At 43.2% G+C, this 22,696-nt stretch overlaps 1 protein-coding gene across 22 annotated transcripts in view; it reads left to right on the top strand.

Moving 5' to 3' along the window:
- Positions 1–22,696, top strand: part of RCBTB1 (RCC1 and BTB domain containing protein 1) — a 51,766-nt gene that overhangs the window by 6,285 nt on the left and 22,785 nt on the right. For 11 of the 22 annotated variants that reach the window (XM_081547558.1, XM_081547538.1, XM_081547546.1 and 8 more), the window contains 4 exons: positions 12,658–12,733; positions 12,841–13,010; positions 13,531–13,681; positions 19,198–19,364. Coding sequence is in view for 18 of the 22 variants with exons in the window: in XM_081547538.1 (XP_081403664.1) it covers positions 12,885–13,010; positions 13,531–13,681; positions 19,198–19,364 (444 nt within the window). In the remaining 4 variants the exon portion in view is untranslated. The remainder of the gene's footprint in view (positions 1–12,657; positions 12,734–12,840; positions 13,011–13,530; positions 13,682–19,197; positions 19,365–22,696) is intronic. The other 11 variants (XM_081547560.1, XM_081547539.1, XM_081547555.1 and 8 more) reach the window with 3 other exon arrangements.

Raw genomic sequence — 22,696 nt, 5'->3', positions numbered from 1 at the left:
ACTGTGTCCACTTGGCTGGTTTGCTTTGCTGACCTGAGCATGTGGCTTCTGTAAAATGATTTCCTCACTTAAAATGAATGGGCTGTCAGATTCCCAGGCGTCCTAGAATTGCCTCAAGCTTCTGTGCAATGACATGAGTGCAACCTCTTGGAGGATGAGGCTTAAGAATCGCTTCCTGAGGCCATTATTGCACATTGAACTTCGAATCAGCTAACCTGTTGGTGGGTGAGAACTAACAGTTGTCTTCTTCAATGAGTACTGGACTTGAATGAAGCTGATGAGGCCAAAGGGAATAGCAGTAAGCGTTAGGAAATTGGAAGAGAGCAGTCACGCAGCCTTTCAATGAAGGTAGGAGGATTACCTTGTCACCTGCACAGAGGCCTTGGTGAGGGATGGCAGAAACTCCTTTGGAGAACACTTCATTCTTAGGGTCCCATAGTCTTTGTGGAATTTGTCAAGTATTCGGGGCATTCTTTCTCACTCTTTCATTCTTGAGTGAGAGTCACTCAGTTGTGTCCGACTCTGAGACCCCATGGACTGCAGCCCACCACGCTCCTCTGTCCATGGGCTTTCCCAGCCAAGGATACTGGAGTAGGTTGCCATTTCTGTCTCCTGTTTTCATTCTTGCTGTACAGTAATATTGCAGAAAAGAGAAGTGAACGACAGTTGTTCCAGCTGTTTCAATATCAGTGTCTCAGCCAGTCTCTGAAACTTTGCTTCTTTGCAAGACTTATATCAGAGAATAGATGAAATAGTTTTAAAGTGTATTTTTTTAAAGGGTGAAGTAGTAAAAAGAATACCAATTTATTATTTTATAGTTGTTTTTAATTTCTTACTAATTTGACTTGAATTTTTTAGCCACTGCCCTTTCTTTCCCAGGATAAAGGCACCTGGGAAAGGTAATTATTACCATTTCTTATGTGTATTATCTTGTTGTATAAGGGTTCTGTGTGCAAGTGAATTTGTGAAAATCTGGGTTAAATGATTTTAAGTAACTTTTTTTTCACAGTATAAGAGATATTTACCAATTTTCATCAATTAATAACCAGACCAAAAAGTAAAAGATAATTACAATTGCAAGCCATGATGGAAACATGATTAACCTAACAGTATAAAATAATTACATGACAAAAGTGTTTTTTTATTTAAAAGATTTTTGGGCTCATTCTCTGGAGGCTTGTCTGGACCTGGGAAACACATTTGGTGTCAAGATCAGTGTTGTAGCATCTGCTGGGTCTCAGAAAGCTCGTCAGAATAAGTGTGGAAGAAAATCGTAACATGTGGCTCTTCTGTAACTTCAGAGGTTTTTTGAATTGCTTGTATTGTAGCATAGATACAAGACACAACAAGTTATAAAATTGTGCTTCAGAAAAGTTTACCCCCAGCCCTAGAATTCCTCTGTTTGAAAGTCTTCTTAGAATTGAAATATAATGTACTCAAAAATGGGGAAAGATGGCCACGCCCTAAATCTTCAATTGAACATTCCTTAATGTTCAAATGGGAAGTTACACTGGTGACAAAAGGAGGCTATAAAAAAACACTCGTTCCTGCAGGAAACCTGGATGGGCTTCACTGAGGAAATGCTTTCATTTTGTCATATGCTGGAGAGAATTTGACTTCTGAAACTTCATATAACCGGTTTCTGGGAGATGTAATTTTTATAATAGTTATAACATGTGCACATGATTTTTTCCATTTACAGGTATCACCTGGCCTGTGTGTTGGCGTGTTTGTCTCATTGCTTACTTAGTTTTTCCACTTGTATTTGCGTTTTAGTTTTTCACTTAACTAGGATTGGCTTTCCATTAGTCCTAAAGTTTCTCGGAGGCAGGGGTCATGATTGTACTGCTTTATGATTTTCCCCAGCATTATTGGTATGTGGGGTCAGAAGAATGAATATATATTATCATTTTGTTGACATTATCAGATGGTAGTGCTTTCTTGTAAGACATCATAGACTTTATCAGTAGCTCATTAACTATAAATAAAGCCCTACTTTAAGATGGCCTAGCAACTAAACTGATAATTAAAATCATCACCCATCCAGTTTATGAAAATAGAGAAACCTTTACTAGGGATCTTCAGTTTATATATAAGTGCTCTGAATTTTTTTCAATTAAAAAAATCATTTTTCATATTTGCCATGACTGTTTCTGGATGTCGTCTAAACCTGGCTATGGCTGGTATGCTGAGGAACACATAGGCCATTTTAGATGGATTGTTCCAACACTCAGAGTCCTTCCTGTTTCCTGTGAGGATATCAGCTTCCCTGATAAAGGGTGATACAATCTCACTTCATGCCCCGAGGATAACACCAGCCAGAGAAGTCAGAGTCTTGGAGCTAACCAGTTCTGGGTTTCTCACTCTGTTATAATCTCTTTTCCTTAGCAAGCTTTCAGGTGAGCAGAAGACGGGTTGGGGGGGGCGGGGTGTGAAGTCCCATGGGTGACATCAGTCTCTTTTGTGCCAAATATATCTGGGCAGAGTTCGGGGGTTGAGGTCTTTGTGGAAGCCAAGGGCTGGCTTACAAGGCAACCCTAAATTTCTGGTATCGTTTAGTATTGAGACCATTATTTCATCAGAAACTTTCAGTATGAAAGTTTTCCTGTATTATTTTCCTCCATTTCCTGTTTTTTAAAAAAACTCTATAAACATTTTCAAATATATTTCTGCTAGATCAGTAAAACAACACCTTCCCCTCACCCTCCCTTAACACTTGGTTCTTAGGGGAAAGGAAAACAGACATGCTCTCAGAGGGATCAGAAGATTGGCTGCTGCGTACTCCTCAGTCTCCAGGTCTAATGCAGGTTTCTATAATTGGAAGGTCTGTGTCTGTCCTCTTGATTTAATTTGCTTTCAGAGCATACAATGAAACAACCTTTTCTTGCCCATGCCACCAACTCTGAGGGACAGTGCCAGTCGCTAGGAAAAACCAGCCCAAGGGAATGTGATACAGATCTGTGATACTAATGCATACAGAGTCAGTCTGTGGCAACACAGGATGTATATTCTTTTTTTTTTTAGGACATATTTTCTAGTGGCAGAGATAATACAGAGATCTGAGTAGGTTGGCATATTATCCTTTGAAAGCATGAAAGTGAAAGTCGCTCAGTCGTGTCTGATTCTTTGTGACCCCAGGGACTATACAGTCCTTGGAATTCTCCAGGCCAGAATACTGGAGTGGGTAGCCTTTCCCTTCTCCAGGGGATCTTCTCAACCCAGGGATCAAACCCAGGTCTTCTGCATTGCAGGCAGATTCTTTACCAGCTAAACCATAAAGGAAGCCCTTGAGAGGGTTAAACTCTTCTAGTATCTGCTTCCATTTGTCTTGTTCTTTCATGCTTATTTTATATCCATATAGCCAAAAAAATTTGATTCACCTATTAATGTACAATGAATGGTACTTCATTCTGAACATATCAGTGCTATTTATGAGAAAGTATTTCCTAAATAAAATAATTGCTAAAAATAATGTAAAAAAAATCACTATCTTGTTGAACTTCACAAGTAACTGTTTATCATAATGGGCATGCTAATTACAACTCATTTTTTATGATTATCAATCAAGTCCTGGAAAGACCTGTTTATCACAGCAATTAGTTTGGTCTAGTTTGAGTTTCTTTATGTACTGGAAAGTTCTAAGAAGGTTATATTTCTTTTATGAGTAGAAATGTTCCATTCAGAATTTCCCTAATCTGAGCTTGCCTTCCCAAGACAGAATTATGACTATACTTTTCCTAAATTATTTTTTAGTTCTGAAACTCTGCTACATTAAACTTTTAAAAATACATGCTTGAGTTTATTAATATAGGCTTGATAGAAGCCCATGGGACCTTTCTTTGATTTTTAAAAATTGTGGTTAAAATATGCTGCTAAGTCGCTTCAGTCGTGTCCGACTCTGTGCGACCCTATAGACGGCATCCCACCAGGCTCCCTCGTCCCTGGGATTCTCCAGGCAAGAACACTGGAGTAGGTTGCCATTTCCTTCTCCAGTGCGTGAAAGTGAAGACGCTCAGTCATGTCTGACTCCTATGCATAACATTAAATTTACCATTTTAAGGCCATTTCTGAGTATACAGTTTAATGACATTAAGTCCATTCACACGGTTATGCCAGTGTCACCGCTCTCAATCTCCAGAATTTTCTCATCACCTCTACCGAAATCCTGTATCCTATTTGCTAACGCCCCATACCTACCTCCCCCAGGCCCTGGCAACCTCTTCTGCTTTCTGTCTCTGAATTTGAGTACTCTAGGTAGCTCATGTAAGTGGGCACATACAGTATCTATTCTTTTGTGTCTAGCATATTTTACTTAGCATAATGTCTTAAGGGTTCATTCTATTGTGTGTTAGTATTTCATTTCAAGGCTGCATAACATTCCATTGTATCCATGTTTATTCATTCCAGTGGATACATATTTTGTCTGTCCGTTCATCTGTTGATAGACATTTGAATTTTCCATCCTGTTGTGAATAATGTTGCTTTGAACATTAGTGTACAGCTGCCTGAGACCCTGCTTTCAAATCTTTGGGGTATACCCTAGAAGTGGGGTTGCTAGATCATATAGTAGTTCTGTGTTTGACTTTTTGAGGAACTTCCGTAATGTTTTCCGTGTTGGCTGTTCAGTTCAGTTGCTCATTTGTGTCTGACTCTTTGCAACCCCATGGACTGCAGCACGCCAGGCCTCCCTGTCCATCACCAACTGCTGGAGCCTACTCAAACTCACGTTGGCTGTACCATTTCACATTCACACCTTCTACACTTAAGTTTATATTAAAAATTCATTTTACAGATTTGCCGGAAACATTCTGTCTCCCTAGGTAGTGAATTGAATACCTCTTAAAACTTGCAACAGGTTAGGGGGATAAACATAGTTAAGATAACTAAACTTTTATTTTCATTTAAAATACTTATTTTTGATCACAAAATATGTATTACAGAAATTTGGAATATAGTTAAGCAAAAAAAGAAAAATCACCTCTATCTTTCCAGGGAAGTACATTATACATGATACTTAAAAAATTGTATTCTTTTTCTGTATACATTATACTTAAAATTGTATTCACATAGTACATACTGTTTTATTACATACCTAAGTCTTCCAGAGTACTTTTGGTTTTTGTGGGTTTCTTGGTTTATTTTTGTTTTTCTCTTGGAAATAAGCACATAGTTTAGCTTTTTGTTAGCGTCTTCCCTGGTGGCTCAGACAGTAAAGCATCTACCTACAATGTGGGAGACCCGGGTTCGATCCTTAGGTTGGGACTATCTCCTGGGGAAGGAAATGGCAACCCACTCCAGTACTCTTGCCTGTAAAATCCCATGGATGGTGGTAGGCTACAGTCCATGGGGTCGCAAAGAGTCGGACACGACTGAGCGGCCTCACTCACTCACTCCGTTGCAGTGCACACTAACGTAGGGTGGAAAAGCACTGGACTATCACCCTTAAGATGCTTGGTTGTCATGGTTGTTGTTCAGTTGCTAAGTTGTGTCCAACTCTTTTGAGACCTCATGGACTGCAGCATGCCAGGCTCCTCCATTGTCCCAGAGTTTGCCCAGATTCATGTCCATTGAGTCAGTGATGCTATCTAACCATCTCATCCTGTCATCCCCTTCTCCTTTTGCCTTCAATCTTTCCCAACATCAGGGTCTTTTCCAATGAGTCAGCTCTTTACGCATCAGGTGGCCAAAGTATTGGCACTTCGGCATCAGTCCTTCCAATGAATACTCAGGGTTGATTTCCTTTAGGATTGACTGGTTTGCTCTCCTTGCTGTCCAAGGGACTCAAGAGTCTTCTCTAGCACCACAGTTCGAAAGCGTCAATTCGTCGGAGCTCAGCCTTCTTTATGGTCCAACTCTCACATCTGTACATGATTACTGGAAAAACGATAGCTTTGATTAGATGGACCTTTGTCAGCAAAGTGATAGTTCTGCTTTTTAATATGCTGTCTAGGTTTGTCATAGACAAGGAGGAGGTAATGGGGTAATGGCAACCCACTCCAGTATTCTTGCCTGGAGAATCCCATGGACAGTATGAAAAGGCAAAAAAGACAGCCTGGTTAATCACTGCTGAATACTTACCAAGGTAGATACCTATCCAGGGTGGCTTAGGTTGAGTGGATCTAGTGAACCTAATAGGTGTGAAGATTCTTCCCTATTAGTTACACATCTTCAATACATTCATTGGTAAAATAACTTCACAAGTTGCTATTTGAAGCATATGATTTGTTTTTTGAAAACTCTGGAGTGATGATTTAAATGAAACATAGTTAAACTATGTTTATGTTCCTCTACAGTGAAATCCATACAGTTAGATAAAAACTGTTAATACTTCTACTTCACATTTAGGCACAGTTAGTAGATGTCATAGGACATTAGCATTGTCCTAACTAATTCCACTCTTCCTGTGATGGATCCTTGTATTTCCCAGTCATTGAAAGTCACAGGGTTCTTCGGCATGTATGCTAAGTTGCTTCAGTCGTGTCTGACTGTTTGCGACCCTATGGATTGTAGCCCATCAGGCTCCTCTGTCCGTGAGATTCTCCAGGCAAGAATCCTGGAGTGGTTTGCCTTGCCCTCCTCCAGGAGATCTTCTGACCCAGGGATCGAACCCGTGTCTCTTAGTCTCCTGCATTGGCAGGCAGGTTCTTTACCACTAGCGCCACCTGGTATGTCTGATACAGATTTCATAAAAGGTTAAGTGGTTAATTTTTAGTGATTCTGCCTGCTTTGACTTTTTGGATTAGCACTTTATAATTTTGTGATAGAGGGTGGATTGTTAAGTCTTTCAAGTTGATAGAATTACGCTTCTTAGTATGATTTTCTTAATAACCAGCAAACATACCACTGCCCCCAGGAAGAAGAGTAATTAAATGTCTCACCACAGTAATCTAACTCATGATGATGGTGGTCATTCTGAGCTAATCAGAAAATTCTGGTGGTATTTACATTTGCATCGTGCTGCCAAAGTAAAGACACACCACTGGCCCAAGCTCAGGACTGATTTGTGTCATGGGCAGCACAGGACAAGTCCTAGGTTTTGATAGCTCCACAGAGCTCTTAGAGAACCTTGTTTCGGTTCTGAAGATTCCCTGTCCATGTTGTCAGTTGGCCAGGATGCCTTAGTCCACAGCCCAAGGGTATCCTTTGTGTCACGTGCTCTTGTGACCTCTCTGAGGATGAAGGACACGTGTAGTCTTCAGGGCCTGCCTTCTCAGTGGTTTTTGGGAGAATGAAGGTACCAATGACATTCCCAAGGTTTAACCAGGTAAATCCAGACAGAGGCGTTTTGGGGAATTGGGGAATGGATTTTTTTTTTTTTTGGAGGTAAATTTCTTTTATATTTGAGGCATTTTGAAAACATGCTGGTGTACATGTCTGAGACAAGGTTAAGTCGGAAGGAAGCCATGTTGGGAGCAGTTCAGCCTTTGAAGGACTGATGTTCTCTGTAAGAAGAATCTCAGGAGTGGGGGGTTGAATCCTGACTGCCCCTGACTGCCCCGTGACCTTGGGAAGTCATTTCACCTTTGAACCTCTTCCATTACCTGGTAAGTGTGGATTATGGTCTCTTCCTTGTGAGGATATTGTGAAGATTAAATGAAATAATGTCTGTGAAGCTACCTGGCACAGCAGGTTCTTGATCCTTATTAGTTTCTGACTTCCTGCTCTTGCTGGTTTCATTACCAGGAGTAAATTGCTTGCTTGGCTAGTGTCACTGCCTTTGTTTTCTCGTGTGTTCAGAAATCCCTGAAGCTTCTTCTTTTCATCTTGAACTGTTGATTTTTGCAGAACAGCCTTTTGGAAAACCCAGGCTCAGGAAGGTTATCACATCCCATGGATTGATTAAAAATAAACCTGGGACTAAAACCCAGGCCTCAGGACTCCAGTCCTTTCCACCAGGCTAGGGTTATTGGTCATGCTTTCTGCTTTTCTGAGGAGTGTGGGCATGGAAGATATATGTTTTGACTTTTTTATTGACTCGAAAGTTACCAGCATTTGGAGCAGTATCTCATAAAGCTTCAAGTAATTTAGCATGCATAAACTCAGTTCGTATAATGAGCTATCATTATGCACGTTAGCTTGATTTTTTTTTTTTTTTTTTTTTAAGCAGATTACCAAACCCTTAGGGCAGAGCTGCCTGTAAACTGATTAATGACTTCAGAATAATTGCGTGGCTGTCAGGAAATTGTATGACTTTGAATGGTAATATCCTTTTGTGTTATAATTTTTAAAGGTGGTGAATCACATTTTTGGCTGATATAATTATTCCCCCCCATTTAAAATGTAATTGTATATTACCATGAAGTATTAAATTTTGACACAGTTTGATATAGGCTTTGATTTAGTTCATGTTCTAGAAGAATGGTGTCTGGATTTTATTGGAATTTATGTACCTGCTTGTAGATATCTACACTGTTTCCTGTGTTTTTCGCCCCTTGTTTTGTAAGAGGCACAAGGCAGACCATTTGGGGGGCATCTTTTCTGTTACTTCTAAAAGCCTTTAAGACTGTCTTCTTAGCATGCAAAGAACACTTCTAAATCAGGAACTAAGAAAAGAATGACAGTCCAGTAGAAAAAATAGTGACTTTACCATAATAGGATGACACCTGGTCTCTTAATCACGTGAGACCAAGAGGTGAAGGGTGCACACGCTGGCTGCGTGGTATGACTTCAGGTCCCGAATCTTCCACTTACTAGTTTGAACAAACTCTTAAAATCCCTTTGTCTCCATTTCCTTGTCTGTCAAGTGAGGATTAAATGAATTAATAAATGTAAAATAATTTGGGACAGTATTTGGCACACAATATTCAAGTGTTAGCTGTTGCTATGATTGTGATTATTTTTTAAAAAATTTTCCCAACCTCACTCATCCTAAGAGAAATTCAAGTTTAAACAAAGCTGAGACACGTGAAAATACACTGTGAGCAAGGGTGCAGGTGAAGGGTGGTGCCGTACGTGGATGATTCTTTTATATTAATATATTGGTACTGCTTTAGCAGAGGACAATTTAAAATAGCTGTTAAAGGTAAAAGAGCTATTAGATTTTGACCCTGCTGTTCCACTTGTAGGAATTTATCTTAGAAACATGTATTAAAAAGACATGTATGTAATGTATGCAAGCAGTAGTTTCAGTATTGTTCATGTTAGCAACAGACTGGTAGTGACTTATCTATTTCTGGTGGGAGACATTTAAATCGTTAAATTCATGTAATGAAATGTGCTGTAGAACCACTGAAGAGAGATGATGTACATGTGTTAATGATTCCAAAGATGTACTATTAAGGGGAAGGGGGAAGCTTTCACACCCACTCACCCACACCCACACACCTGCCCCGTTAAGTCTGCACTGTCTCTGGAAGGAATTAGAATCAACTGTGGTAGCGGTTGCCTTTGGAGAGAGGGTCAGGGAGGGGTGGTAGGGAGACTTACTTTCCTGTATCCTTTTGTACCATCTGAAACAGAAAAATGTTAACATGCCTAAGTGTTAGTTTTTCCTCTCCCTGAAGTCCTTTATGTGCTCTCACCAATACACATACACAGATGTGTGTGTGCACGTACATATACCCTCATGCACGCTTTTCAGAACATTCAAATGTTAGTCCAGGGGTCCGACTGTGCAATGATACGAACCAGCCTGGGCTGGTGGTGGTTAATGCTTACTGAATATGCACTGTGATCCTTGGGGCATTGCAAGCATCTTACCCTTCTCATCCAAGCAGGTGCTGATGAGAAAAGCCTCCCTGGGTGGTGGAAACTGAGGCCCTGGCTAAGTAAGCCCAAGACCCAGGGCTCTCCTATAGTTGCTGGCAGAGGTGCTGCGGCCAAAAAGACCTTGACTCGTGTGTCTGTTTTTAGAGATCTGAGAAGAGAGTGAGTTGGAAGGACCCTCAAGAGTTCTGTGCCTCATTAGGAAACCCTGGTTGTGTCTATCAACTCTTTGATTCTATTTCAGTTTCCAGAGGTGAGAGCCAGAGTGGAAACTCACGTGGCTTGATAGATTTGTGTGCTTCGTGCAGCCCCCTGGAATTTCTAGAAATACTTTTGAACCCTCAGAGAATTGGAGCTATCACCAAGATTCTTTGTGTGAAACTTCTTGAACGGATCAAATGTAGAGTTTTAGGGAAATTGGTACACATCTCTACCTTGTATAGGATGCTCTTTAAGCTGATTGCTACTTGCCTGAAGGCTGTAATTATCAACTCTGACACCATGATGAGGGTGAATTGGCTTATCCTTGTGCATGTACAAAAAAGATCTTCACGACCCAGATACTCATGATGGTGTGATCACTCACCTAGAGCCAGACATCCTAGAATGTGAAGTCAAGTGGGCCTTAGAAAGCATCACTACGAACAAAGCTAGTGGAGGTAATGGAATTCCAGTTGAGCTATTTCAAATCCTCAAAGGTGATGCTGTGAAAGTGCTGCACTCGATATGCCAGCAAATTTGGAAAACTCAGCAGTGGCCACAGGACTGGAAGAGGTCAGTTTTCGTTCCAATCCCAAAGAAAGGCAATGCCAAAGAATGCTCAAACTACCACACAATTGCACTCATCTCACATGCTAGTAAAGTAATGCTCAAAATTCTCCAAGCCAGGCTTCAGCAATACGTGAACCGTGAACTTCCAGATGTTCAAGCTGGTTTTAGAAAAGGCAGAGGAACCAGAGATCAAATTGCCAACATCCGCTGGATCATCGAAAAAGCAAGAGAGTTCCAGAAAAACATCTATTTCTGCTTTATTGACTATGCCAAAGCCTTTGACTGTGTGGATCACAATAAACTGTGGAAAATTCTGAAAGAGATGGGAATACCAGACCATCTGACCTGTCTCTTGAGAAACCTGTATACAGGTCAGGAAGCAACAGTTAGAACTGGACATGGAACAACAGACTGGTTCCAAATAGGAAAAGGAGTACGTCAAGGCTGTATATTGTCACCCTGCTTATTTAACTTGTATGCAGAGTACATCATGAGAAACGCTGGGCTGGAAGAAACACAATCTGGAATCAAGATTGCCGGGAGAAATATCAATAACCTCAGATATGCGGATGACACCACCCTTATGGCAGAAAGTGAAGAAGAACTAAAGAGCCTCTTGATGAAGGTGAAAGAGGAGAGTGAAAAAGGTGGCTTAAACCTCAACGTTCAGAAAACTAAGATCATGGCATCTGGTCCCATCACTTCCTGGGAAATAGATGGGTAAACAGTGGAAACAGTGTCAGACTTTATTTTTTTGGGCTCCAGAATCACTGCTGATGGTGACTGCAGCCATGAAATTAAAAGACGCTTACTCCTTGGAAGGAAGGTTATGGCCAACCTAGATAGCATATTTAAAAGCAGAGACATTACTCTGCCAACAAAAGTCCGTCTAGTCAAGGCTATGGTTTTTCCAGTGGTCATGTATGGATGTGAGAGTTGGACGGTGAAGAAAGCTGAGCGCCGCAGAATTGATGCTTTTGAACTGTGGTGTTGGAGAAGACTCTTGAGAGTCCCTTGGACTGCAAGGAGCTCCAATCAGTCCATCCTAAAAGAGATCAATCCTGGGTGTTCATCGGAAGGTCTGATGTTGAAGGTGAAACTCCAATACTTTGGCCACCTCATGCGAAGGGTTGACTCATTGGAAAAGACCCTAATGCTGGGTAGGATTGGAGGCGGGAGGAGAAGGGGGCGACAGAGGATGAGATGGTTGGATGGCATCACCGACTCGATGGACATGGGTTTGGGTAGACTCCGGGAGTTGGTGATGGACAGAAAGGCCTGGCTTGCTGCAATTCATGGGGTCGCAAAGAGTCAGACACGACTGAGCGACTGAACTGAGCTGAACTGCATGTAACATATCTCAGTGTGAAATGCAATGTGGTCTGTGTATATGTAGAAAAAATAGTCATATAAATTATGCATTGAATATGGTACTTTCTTTTATGGTTTCATCCAGTAAATCTTAGGCTACTGCTTTTTAATATTTTTGCCACTCCAGGCTGTTGAGGGATGTTCCATTTCTATCAGTAAACAGTGACTCATCTGGGCAGTGATTTTCTACAAGGGACCCAGGGGTCTTTAAGGGTATCCTGGGGGCAGTAGCGGAGAAGGCAATGGCACCCCACTCCAGTACTCTTGCCTGGAAAATCCCGTGGACGGAGGAGCCTGGTAGGCTACAGTCCATGGGGTCGCTAAGAGTCGGACACGACTGAGCGACTTCACTTTCACTTTTCCCTTTCATGCACTGGAGAAGGAAATGGCAACCCACTCCAGTGTTCTTGCCTGGAGAATCCCAGGGACGGCGGAGCCTGGTGGGCTGCCGTCTGTGGGGTCGCACAGAGTCGGACACGACTGAAGCGACTTAGCAGCAGCAGGGGGCAGTAGTGGAGAGTGGGAAGGTAAAGATAAATGATTCTGATTTTTATAACACACATACACGCACTCACACTCCTAGTTGAGAATTAACTCTCTTAGACAAATGAATATTGTAACCTTTAACTTTATCTCATTACCCTGGAGGCAGAAATACCTGATGAGACCTTGATTTCACTAGTTGGCATGTCTTTTCTCCATTTATCCGCTGTCAGATTGCACATAAAACATGTTCGCGACTGATGAGCCCTGACTTGTAAGCAGTCAAGACAGAGAGCCGGTTCTAGCCTGTGGTTCTTCTCGTTACAGGAAAAGGCACATCTTTGAAGGTGGAGGAAGGGTTGGACACTGTGCTGGGGAACGTGAGGCATCCATTTAACCGAAAGTAGGTGGTTTATTCCGAAATAGCTTCTGTTTCCTCTTTATCAACGTGGTCTTTTTCTGTTTCAGTGAGTGACCAATCTCTTCTGGAACCCTCTTTGTTTGTTACAGCAGAGATGTCGGCTCCTTTGTAGGAATAACTTGACGCCAGAGTCATGGTGGACGTGGGAAAGTGGCCCATCTTCACTCTGCTGTCGCCTCAGGAGATCGCATCCATCCGGAAAGCTTGTGTCTTCGGCACCTCAGCCAACGAAGCGCTCTACGTCACTGACAGCGATGAGGTGGGCCTCTCCCGAACCCCAGAGCCTTGTTCTAGGGCTTTCCGGGAGGTTGAGTCTGCCGTGTGTAGTCTGAGAAAAAAGTAGGGCAGAAAGAGAACCTGAAATCCAAAAAGATGGTGTGTTTTTGATGTAATTTGTCTTTTCCTTCAGTTTCTTGATTGAATACCCCTCATCCCTGCTGCCCTTCGAGTTTCATTGCTTGTTGTTGCTCAGCAGCTTAGTCGTGTCTGATCCCCTGGACTGCCGCACGCCAGGTTTCCCTGTCCTTCACCATCTCCCGGAGTTTGCTCACACTCATCTCTGTTGAGTCAGTGATGCCAACCAACCATTGAGTTTCACGGTACAGCCAAACATTATAAAACTTAAGTAGGCAGCAGAGGTTGAATTTTAACAGCCGTCATCAGTCTCTACCTATCTGCTGAGCGGTCAAGCTGAGCTGAAGTGCGTCTTATGTTCAGGGTGGAGAAGGGACCCTTTGTGTAGCTGTAGGCCAAGTGACTCAGAACTGTTTGTCTCCCAGGTCTTTGTGTTTGGACTGAACTACAGTAACTGTCTAGGAACTGGAGATAACCAGAGTACACTTGTACCCAAAAAGCTGGAAGCCTTATGTGGAAAGAAGATTAAGAGTCTTAGTTATGGGAGTGGACCCCATGTTCTTCTCAGCACTGAAGGTAAAGTGGCAACAAGTTCAGCTTCTTCTGTTTGTGGGAAATGGAGTGGTTAATTCTAAGCTAAAAGGTAGGGCTGTGCCACATACTGAGTTTCAAATGATTTGTTTCTTAATTTCCGAGCAGAAGTACATAAAGCAGGTGAAAGTTACTAAACACTTCAGGCTCCCCTTGGAACAGCTGTCCGATGACTTTCATTTTAAGCAAACTTCTGAGGTTTTAGATGGCTTCTGTAAAGTTGTGGAAGGTGAACTGCAGCAGACGAAGTGGTCCTTCAGCCCAGTTTTTCAGTGAGTTTGTTGTAGCATGGCAACGTCCAGGTTTTACTTGGTACGTTTTTAAAAACACAGGTGATACTAGTTTTGCTTTACTAGTGTCATTTCTGAATCTTGAATTCAAGAAAGCTCAGTCCTGGCATTCATGTGGCCACCATATAGAAAAAAAGGTGGGGTAGATTCTTCCTGCCTCCCTGAGATCACCAGAGAGGCCTCTGCGTTCTTCCCAGGCTGTTGATCTGCACCGTGGGCGCCCGGAACTCCCTGAGCCCGTCATACATAATCCGGCTTCTTCCTTTCGCGTTTTAGGCCCATGAGTTCTTGCTCTCTTTTTGTTGGGTAAACTGTAGGTGCATGTGGGAGCATTTGCGTCTCTGCCTTTCTGTCTCTAGCCTGGGGAATCACGGCTTCCTTGGATGTAACCACTGGTCTTAGTATTGAGCTTTTTAGTTGCCTTTGACCCCCCATTGGAATCCAGCCGGGTTCTTGGCATCTTCCTCAGGCTGTGAGGTCCAGATAGGAGCATGACTGTCTAGTAAGGGTGTAACCGGCGTGGAGCATAATGAGGTGATTATTCTGCCTCTGAGTTGTGTGATCCTGCCTTCTGGCATCACATGGGCCCTTTCAAGCAGCTGCTTCTTTGCTGGCTGGCTCAGCTTGTCATCCATTGTGACCTAATGGTTTAATGTTTTCCTAACGCATTAATTTTTTAATGCGGCAATTGACTTCCTACCATAAAATACTGAAGCGGTTTTTTTTTTTTTTCAAGAGCAAGCATATTAAAATGTATGCATGATCTTGGGAGACTATTAACCTTTGGATTATTTTTGGAGTTCAGATCCTATAGTTTTAAATATCTTGAATGTTATACTTAAGATATAAATAAGCAGAAAACACAAATATAAGAAACTGATTTTCTTGTGGGAGTAATCTTTTTGTTTTTAATTCAGTTTTGATTGTTATAATACATTTTACATAACATATATATGATATGTGATATATAGCATGTTTAATGTATGTATAATATATATATTTGTGTGTATTTTGTATCTATTTCAAGTAGTCATATAGTTCAAAAACAATTTAACACTAAACCATCAGTGTATGACTTTTAGTAAAAACCAGCACTCAGTTTCATCCATCCTTACTCTTAAAAACCACTCCTTTTTAACTCCTTCAGGTGTTTTTTTCTGACTTTTAATATCATGTTTTTAAATTAGTATGCTTATGCTGTTGGTTTTGAATTTTTAATTTTAGACCTTATCCTTTGACTTTTTGTAACAGCAGATAGAATTAGCACTCTAATTAGCCTAATTAGCCTTCCCTCTGCTTATCCCGTCATCATAGTGATGTAACCACATCAGCACGTTCAGTTTTCACGTTCCTAGAACTCGAAAAGTGTTATTCATAGCTGAGCCACTCTCCTTTCTTACACAGCTGTTTGCTTCCCCGGGCTTACTTTTCTCCCCATCTATCATTAACATGAGCTGGAACCCCTCTGTATCGCAGTGTTGCTCTGGGCACCTCTGAGCCCATCAGGCTGTCTCAGGTCACCCTGTCCCCGGCTCCAGCCTGGACTGGTCACTCTAAGCTGCTGCACACCTGTCGTCCTAGATCTTCATTTCACCATCATCCTCGGAAGTCCCTTCACCTTTGTCCTTTCCAGATCACCTACATTTTGTGTCCCGTGTCTTCCTCCTTGGATTATACCTTCATGTGGGTGAGACACATTTTCTAGTAGCTTCCCAAGGAAGGGATATGAGAGAAGTCTTTGAGACACGTCTTAAAACGCCTTAATCTTCCCCAGGCAATTGATCCGTGACTTGTCTGCACAAAAAAGACAAAACGACAACAAAACAGCATTTTCCGTTCCAGTCCTTTAATAGTATTTTGAGCATTTGCCTGTACTACCTGGTAGGCAGAGCTCAGTCCAGAGTAAAGGATCTCTTCCTGGTAGGACCTATTTATAGCCCCCGAGGCCACTGGCATTGTGCCAGCGTAATCCCCTTGCCAGGTCTGTTCAAGGGCATTTTCCCCATAGCCCTGCATTCTCTCTTGTTGACAGAATGGTTCTTGTGCCTGCATTTTGTGCCTCTCAGGTGCAAGAGGAAGATGTCTAGATTCAGCCCATCTCTGCAGCCCCCCACACCCACTCATTTCATGGACCCAGGAGACCACCCCAAGAGAGTGCACCAGACGGTCACTTGGTGGTTTCCATCACCTTCTTGTGATGGGCATCGACATGTCCTACTTTAATGCGCCTCTTTAATTCCCAGAGTGATCGCATCTGGCCGTGCCCCATGTGGGGATCCCTTTTACAGTCCAGTTTCCATTGCCCATCCACCTGACCACACAGCCAGGCCATTGGCTGTAGCCGGTGAGTTGACCCAACCACAGTCTTTTCCAGTTGCTCAGTTCTTACGTCACTTCCAGGGAAACAGCCTGCTGTTCAGCCGCTGAGCTGAATGTTCTTGCCTCCTTCAGTCAGTCTTGCCATCCACTGGTTTTAACTCTGCTCCCGGCTGTTTCACTCACACAGGTGCTTATGCCTTTGGGTGCCTGGCCAGCTGTGGGGCCAGAAGATCCTGGCCTTTAGGTCAGCCTTTATCTTGATTCATCTTAGCCTTGCCCCAGGGCATTCCTGATCAATTTTCTTATCTTAATCGTTACCTTCTAGCTTTTTGAAAAGTGAAAAGTTGCTCAGTTGTGTCTGACTCTTTGTGACCCCATGGACTGTAGCCCTCCAGGCTCCTCTGTCCATGGGATTCTCCAGGCAAGAATACTGGAGCGGGTTGCCATATCCTTCTCCAGGGGATCTTCCTGACCCAGGGATTGAACCCATTGGGATTGAATACAGGTGTCTCCTGTATTATAGGCCGATTCTTCACCGTCTGAGCCACCAGGGAAGCCCTTCTAGCTTTTTAAATGCCTTTAAAACTGGGATAAATGGAGTCGACTTGTTTGGGGCCCTTCAGTGTTGGAGACCAACGTGGGGTCCCTTTGGTCCACCAGACTGAGACAGTGCCATAGTCATCCCTTGGTTTCGGTTCCATCAACATCCCTTTTATTGATCCCACTCTGTAATTGAAGACATTTATTCTGCTGGGTCAGGTCCCTTGATTCTCCCCTTTGTCTTTCTCCATTTTCATAATTTATGTTCTCTGTAAGATCCATATGAGGAAGTTGAGATAGCATATTGGATAAGGCATCTCAAACTATTTGATTTTGTATTCAGAGGTGAATACCCCAGGTATAGTAAAGCCAGTCCCACACGGCTTGCATCTCAGCTGCTTCATCTGGGATGTTCCATTTGCCATTAATCGGGGGAGTTGGGAAATCCGTCTTCTCAGGGTAAACACACTACCATGGCTTTTATCCAGTCCACCACCCTGGCAGTCTCCTTGGGAACAACCTCCTGGGTCATGCACAGCCACGTGTGATGGTTCAGTAGAGAGTGGTGGGTCCTGCCTCAACCCACACATGCCCCTCCAGCCTGCAGCCTTGAAAACCACAGACAGAGCCCTTATGTCAGTTACACGCACAGTCCGTGTCAGTAATGGTTCCTCAGGAAGCCAGTGACATCAGCCCTCAGAATGAGCCAGTTCCTGCACACTGTACCCCCTGCTTTCAGTTGTTTCTTGGTTTCCCCTTCCCCTACGTTAACTATTTTCTCAGTTGACTCAGAGGTGTTAGAGGTACTTTCCGTTGCTCCTGCATAATTTTCTCGGCAGCTTTGAGGCAAATGGCTGAAGCTCAGATTGACCCAAATCTGAGCTCGAATCAACATCAAGGGCCCAACCCAGCGCTTACTTTTATTTTCATTTTGGCTGTTATATGTGAAATAAGCAGGGAATTGTTCATTTGGCGGGCTGCTGCTTTTGCATTTCCTTATGTATCTGTTGAGCCAGTCCCTTAGGAGTTGGCTCTACTCCCATTTCTAAATGCATTGGTAACTTTGACCTTTAGTAACTGATCACAGCACGGCTGCACTTTCGTACCACGGTGACTAGGTAGTTCTCCGGGAGTCAAAGTTTCCTCATTCTTTGCTCTTTAATCTCTTTGTCTTCAAAAAACAAATGTCTGTGAGTCATTTACAGGCTGTTCTGCAAATCCCATTCCTGACATCAACTAAATAGAGAGTTCTTGGTTGCAGTGTGTGTGTGTGTGTGAGAGAGAGAGACAGAGATAGAGAGACAAAGTGTTAGGTAATTCCTAGACCCAATCTGTGTGTGCGTGTGTTGTGTGTGTATAGGCATTCCCACACCAAGAAGTAATGCTTGGATATTATCAGGGTGTCCAGGAATTGCACACAATTCTGATACTATCTATTTAGAGATAGAATCAGATTACACAGGTAAGAGGCTCAGTCCCATGACACCACCCTCCACTTGATACGCTGGTCTCAAGCCTACGTTGTTACCTGTGCCTCTGATTAACCTGCTACAAATCCCAGGTTCCCACCACCTCTCCTTGGGCTTTGTGGGTTTTTGTTTTTGTTTTTTTTCACCGTGCCATGTGGCATGTGGGATCTTAGTCCCTGACCCAGGAATCAAACTCAGGCCCCCTGCAGTGGAAGCGCAGAGTCCTAACCACTGGACCACCAGGGAATTCGTGCTTTGGATTGGATTAATTTGCTGGAATGACTCAAGGAACTCCAGAAAATCGATGTACTCACTAGATGACTGATTATTATAAAAGGATATGAATCAACAGCCTGAATAAAGGAGCCTCCATCCTTGTCAGGCTTGGTGCCTGACACAGTGGCGCGTGTAAGTGTTCTGGTTCTCCGACATGGAAACACTGAAAAGGGGCCAGAAAACTGTCCCCTGAGGTTCTTATGGAGGCTTCCTTATGTAGTCATGATGGCTAAGCCATCGGCATTGGTAGTTGATTCAGCTTCCAGCCCTCTCCCCTCCAACCCACTTACCTTGTGGTTGGTTCTCCTGGCAACAGAGATGCCAGGAGATAATGTTCTCATTATCAAAAGACGCCCTCATCATTGTCAACTCTTAAGGAGATTCCTCTGGTTTTGGGAGCTGTGAGCCAGGCACTGTGGATGATGACCAAATATACAAGAGCAATGTATTTTTGTAATCTGGATGACCAAATATATCTTTCTTACAAATTACAATGTCACTAAAAGAAATAAAGGTTGGAACACGATTTGTACAGAGTCTGGGAGGAAAGTTCCGGGTTGGCTGTCTCTCCTCTGAGCTGATTGTGTATGTGGCCCCCCTTGTGTAGATGGAGTCGTGTATGCCTGGGGCCACAATGGCTACAGCCAGCTTGGGAATGGGACAACCAACCAAGGCCTGGCACCCATCCAGGTCTGCACCAACCTCCTGATCAAGCAAGTGGTTGAAGTAGCTTGTGGCTCGCATCATTCAATGGCTCTGGCAGCTGATGGAGAGGTAAGTGCCCTGCTCTTATGCTTTATTTGAACTTTTGTTTATTTAATTTTGGGGGGGCCATTCCTCAAGGTATGGGAGATCTTAGTTCCCTGACTGGGGATGGAACTCGTGCTCCCTGTAATGGAGGTGCGAAGTCTCAACCACTGGACTGCCAGGGAAGTCCCTCGTTTACTTCCCTGTAGCTCAAACGATCAAGAATCTGCCTGCAATGCAGGAGACCTGGGTTCGATCCCTGGACTGGGAAGATCCTCTGGAGAAGGAAATGGCAACCCATTCCAGTATCCTTGCCTGGAGAATCCATAGACAGAGGAGCCTGGTGGGCTACAGTCCACGGGGTTGCAGAAAGCTGGACACGACTGAGCAACTAACACACACATAAGACACATAAAAGTTACCGTCTTCACCATTTCTAAGTGCTCAGTTCAGTGACATTAAGTACATTCATGTTGTTTTGCAACCATCACCAGCATCCATCCACAGCACTCTTTCCATCTTGCAGAACTGACCTCTGTGCCCATTAAACATTAACTCACTCCTTTCTTTTAGTCCCAGCCCCTGGCAACCCCTAGTCTGCTTTCTAAGAATTTGACCCCTCTGGGTACCTCATACGAGTGGAATCACACAGTATTTGTCCACTGTGACCACTTTATTTCACTTAATGTCCTCAAGGTTCATCCATGTGGCAGCATGTGGTGGATTTTCATCCCTTTTAAAGACTGACAGTGTTTCATTGTTTATCTATTTTGTTTATCCATTTGTCTGTTGATGAACATTTGGATCATTTCTACCTTTGGCCATGTGAAAGTGCCTTGCTTTTTTTTTTTTTTTTTTAAAAAGACCATATTTGTACTTGAATTGAATATGGTGTGAACATAGCTGCCCAGGGTGCATAGCTAAAACCACCGTGAGAACAAGCTCCTTCTCTAACACAGCCTGTGTTGTGTGATCTGGAGCACTCTTTTGAAGACAGTAGGCTGAATTCTTCAGGCAGTTGAGTCTCTTGCTTTTTGCTCAGATTACAAATCAGATGTGTGTGACAGTGTTCTGTCCTGTCGTTTTTTTAATGACCTTTACCCCCTCCCCCCAAGGCCTATTTTGTTTTTCAGTAAATGTAGTGATGTCATAGCATCACTCCCAACCGTTCCAGTAGGTTCTGTACAGCTTGATTTCCTGCCCCTCCCCCACGAAGTTCCATGCATATCTTAAATGTTACTCATCCCGTTGGTTCTGTCTTCTAGTCTCTTGTGTCATTTCGTTCCTCTCCATCTCTTATCACCTTAGGTTGGGCTTTGCCATCTCCTGGACCGTTGCCATGGTCTCTTCTGTTTCATAGCTTTTTTTCTTTTTTTAAATATTTATTTATTTACTTGGCTATGCCAGATCTTAGTTGCAGCATGTGAGAACTTTAGCTGTGGGATGTGGGATCTAGTTGCCTGACCAGGGATCAAACTCAGGCCCCCTGTACTGGGAGTGCAGAGTCTTCACCGCTGGCCCACCAGGAAGTCCCTATCCCATAGCTTTTTGCTGCTGCTGCTGCTGCTAAGTCGCTTCAGTCGTGTCCGACTCGGTGCGACCCCATAGACGGCAGCCCACCGGGCTCCCCCGTCCCTGGGATCTAAACTGTGCAGTATTAACTTCTCTGCCCACTGTGTCTTCTGAAATAAAAGTCAGATCCTGTTGTTCCGTCTAGTCCTTCAGAGGCGTTAGAGTAATTTCACTAAGTGGAGCAGGTCACAGCTGAGGAAGCCAGAGCAGCTTGGTGCAGTAAAGGGTTCGTGGCTGGAACGCGCAGGAGCCAGGCCTCACACACAGCCCTGGTGCGCAGAATCCACTGTTCCCTGTCTGCTTCTTGGTCAGTGGAACCCCAGTCCCCATTTTTTAAAAACAAAAGGCAACTGCATTGGAAGAGAACTTGGGCTATTTGAAAAGAAGTGCAGAAGAATGACGGTTGAAATTAGAACTTGGCTAATTGTGCAGCCTGCATTCCTGGTTTATCATAACCTTAAGCATATGCTACTCTGCGTAACTGGTAAATATAAATATTTACACTAGCTGTCCCTGTGAATCCACTTAACAGGAAGTAATTACTTTCAGGGTTATTTCTTTTTGTGCCTGTGAAATGAACCTGGACCACATGTACTTTTTAAGACATCAGCCGTGAGTTTCAAGACAGTACATGGGCAGCCTCAGACATGTGATCTTAGGTAGAAAATGCTGACAGAGGAGAGAGAACAGAGACTCGTGGAAGCCAGAACTCAGGATGTGTGAGGATGGGGTGAGAGGGGTCCTCACAGATCTTCCTGATGATGGAGGAATTTATCTCCTCTGCTGCCAGCATCTGCCCTTGCCTGATTCTTCTCTCTGGCCACACTTTTGTTTGACAGGCTCAGTTAATAACTTGAAGAGATTTTTCATTTTGTTTTTCATCTTTAGCTTAGAGATCCATTTGCATCTCTCTCCATTAGAAATATGGTTTTCAGGCTGTGGCTGATCGATCACAAGCCAAAAGTAAACAGGATGCAGTTGCGAGGGGAGCTGCTTGGAGATGAAAGCAAATGAGGACTCAGAAAACATTATCAAGAGCAGCTCAGCATTCTAAAGCGGTAGTCCTACAGTTAAAAATAATAATAATAAAAAAGGATTTCTTAACAACCTCATGTCATTCCTGTAGGGACAAGCATCCTCTTAATACTTGTGAGTGTGACTGTGTTAGGAAGTGGAACTGTGATTAATAATTATAATGATGGTGGGCTTGTGTCATCAGGAAGGGTATATAGTATCTCCCACTGGTGATTAATGAGATAGAGGAAAGTAAGTATTGTTTTGAAGGATTTTCACAGGGAGGAAAAAAAAGACCACACCCAAAGAGTTAGGCTGATTTTTTTTTCATATCACTGATACTTTCGTGGCACATACCTCATTTCCTTTGGATGCCAGATTTAAAAACCATAAAGAGGAGAAGGCAATGGCAACCCACTCCAGTATTCTTGCCCAGAGAATCCCATGGACAGAGGAGCCTGGTGGGCTACAGACCATGAGGCCTCAAGAGTCAAGACACAACTTAGCAACTAAACCACCACCCAGATGGGTTAGCTGATAACTAGACCCACCTGGAAGTTAAGTGGAGGTTGGACAGGGCTGCAGAGTTCTGTCTGGGAGAGAAAGTAGCCTTGGACTAATGGGCAGGGAGCTGCCAGAGACACTGCTCAAGAAGTTGTTCCCAACAGGAGAAAGATCAAGTTCAGATGTAGGCTTAGAAAAATAGGTAACTTGACCAAAGGCAACAGAACAAGCCAGCCCAACTGGTTCATGAATGTAGTTTAGTTAAATGA

The sequence above is a fragment of the Giraffa tippelskirchi genome, chromosome 12 (assembly GCF_054371585.1).
Source record: "Giraffa tippelskirchi isolate mGirTip1 chromosome 12, T2T-mGirTip1v1.2.pri, whole genome shotgun sequence".
Classification (NCBI taxonomy): Eukaryota; Metazoa; Chordata; class Mammalia; order Artiodactyla; family Giraffidae; genus Giraffa; species Giraffa tippelskirchi.
Note: the sequence above shows the minus strand (reverse complement) of the source record. Positions and strands in the feature narration are given on the sequence as shown.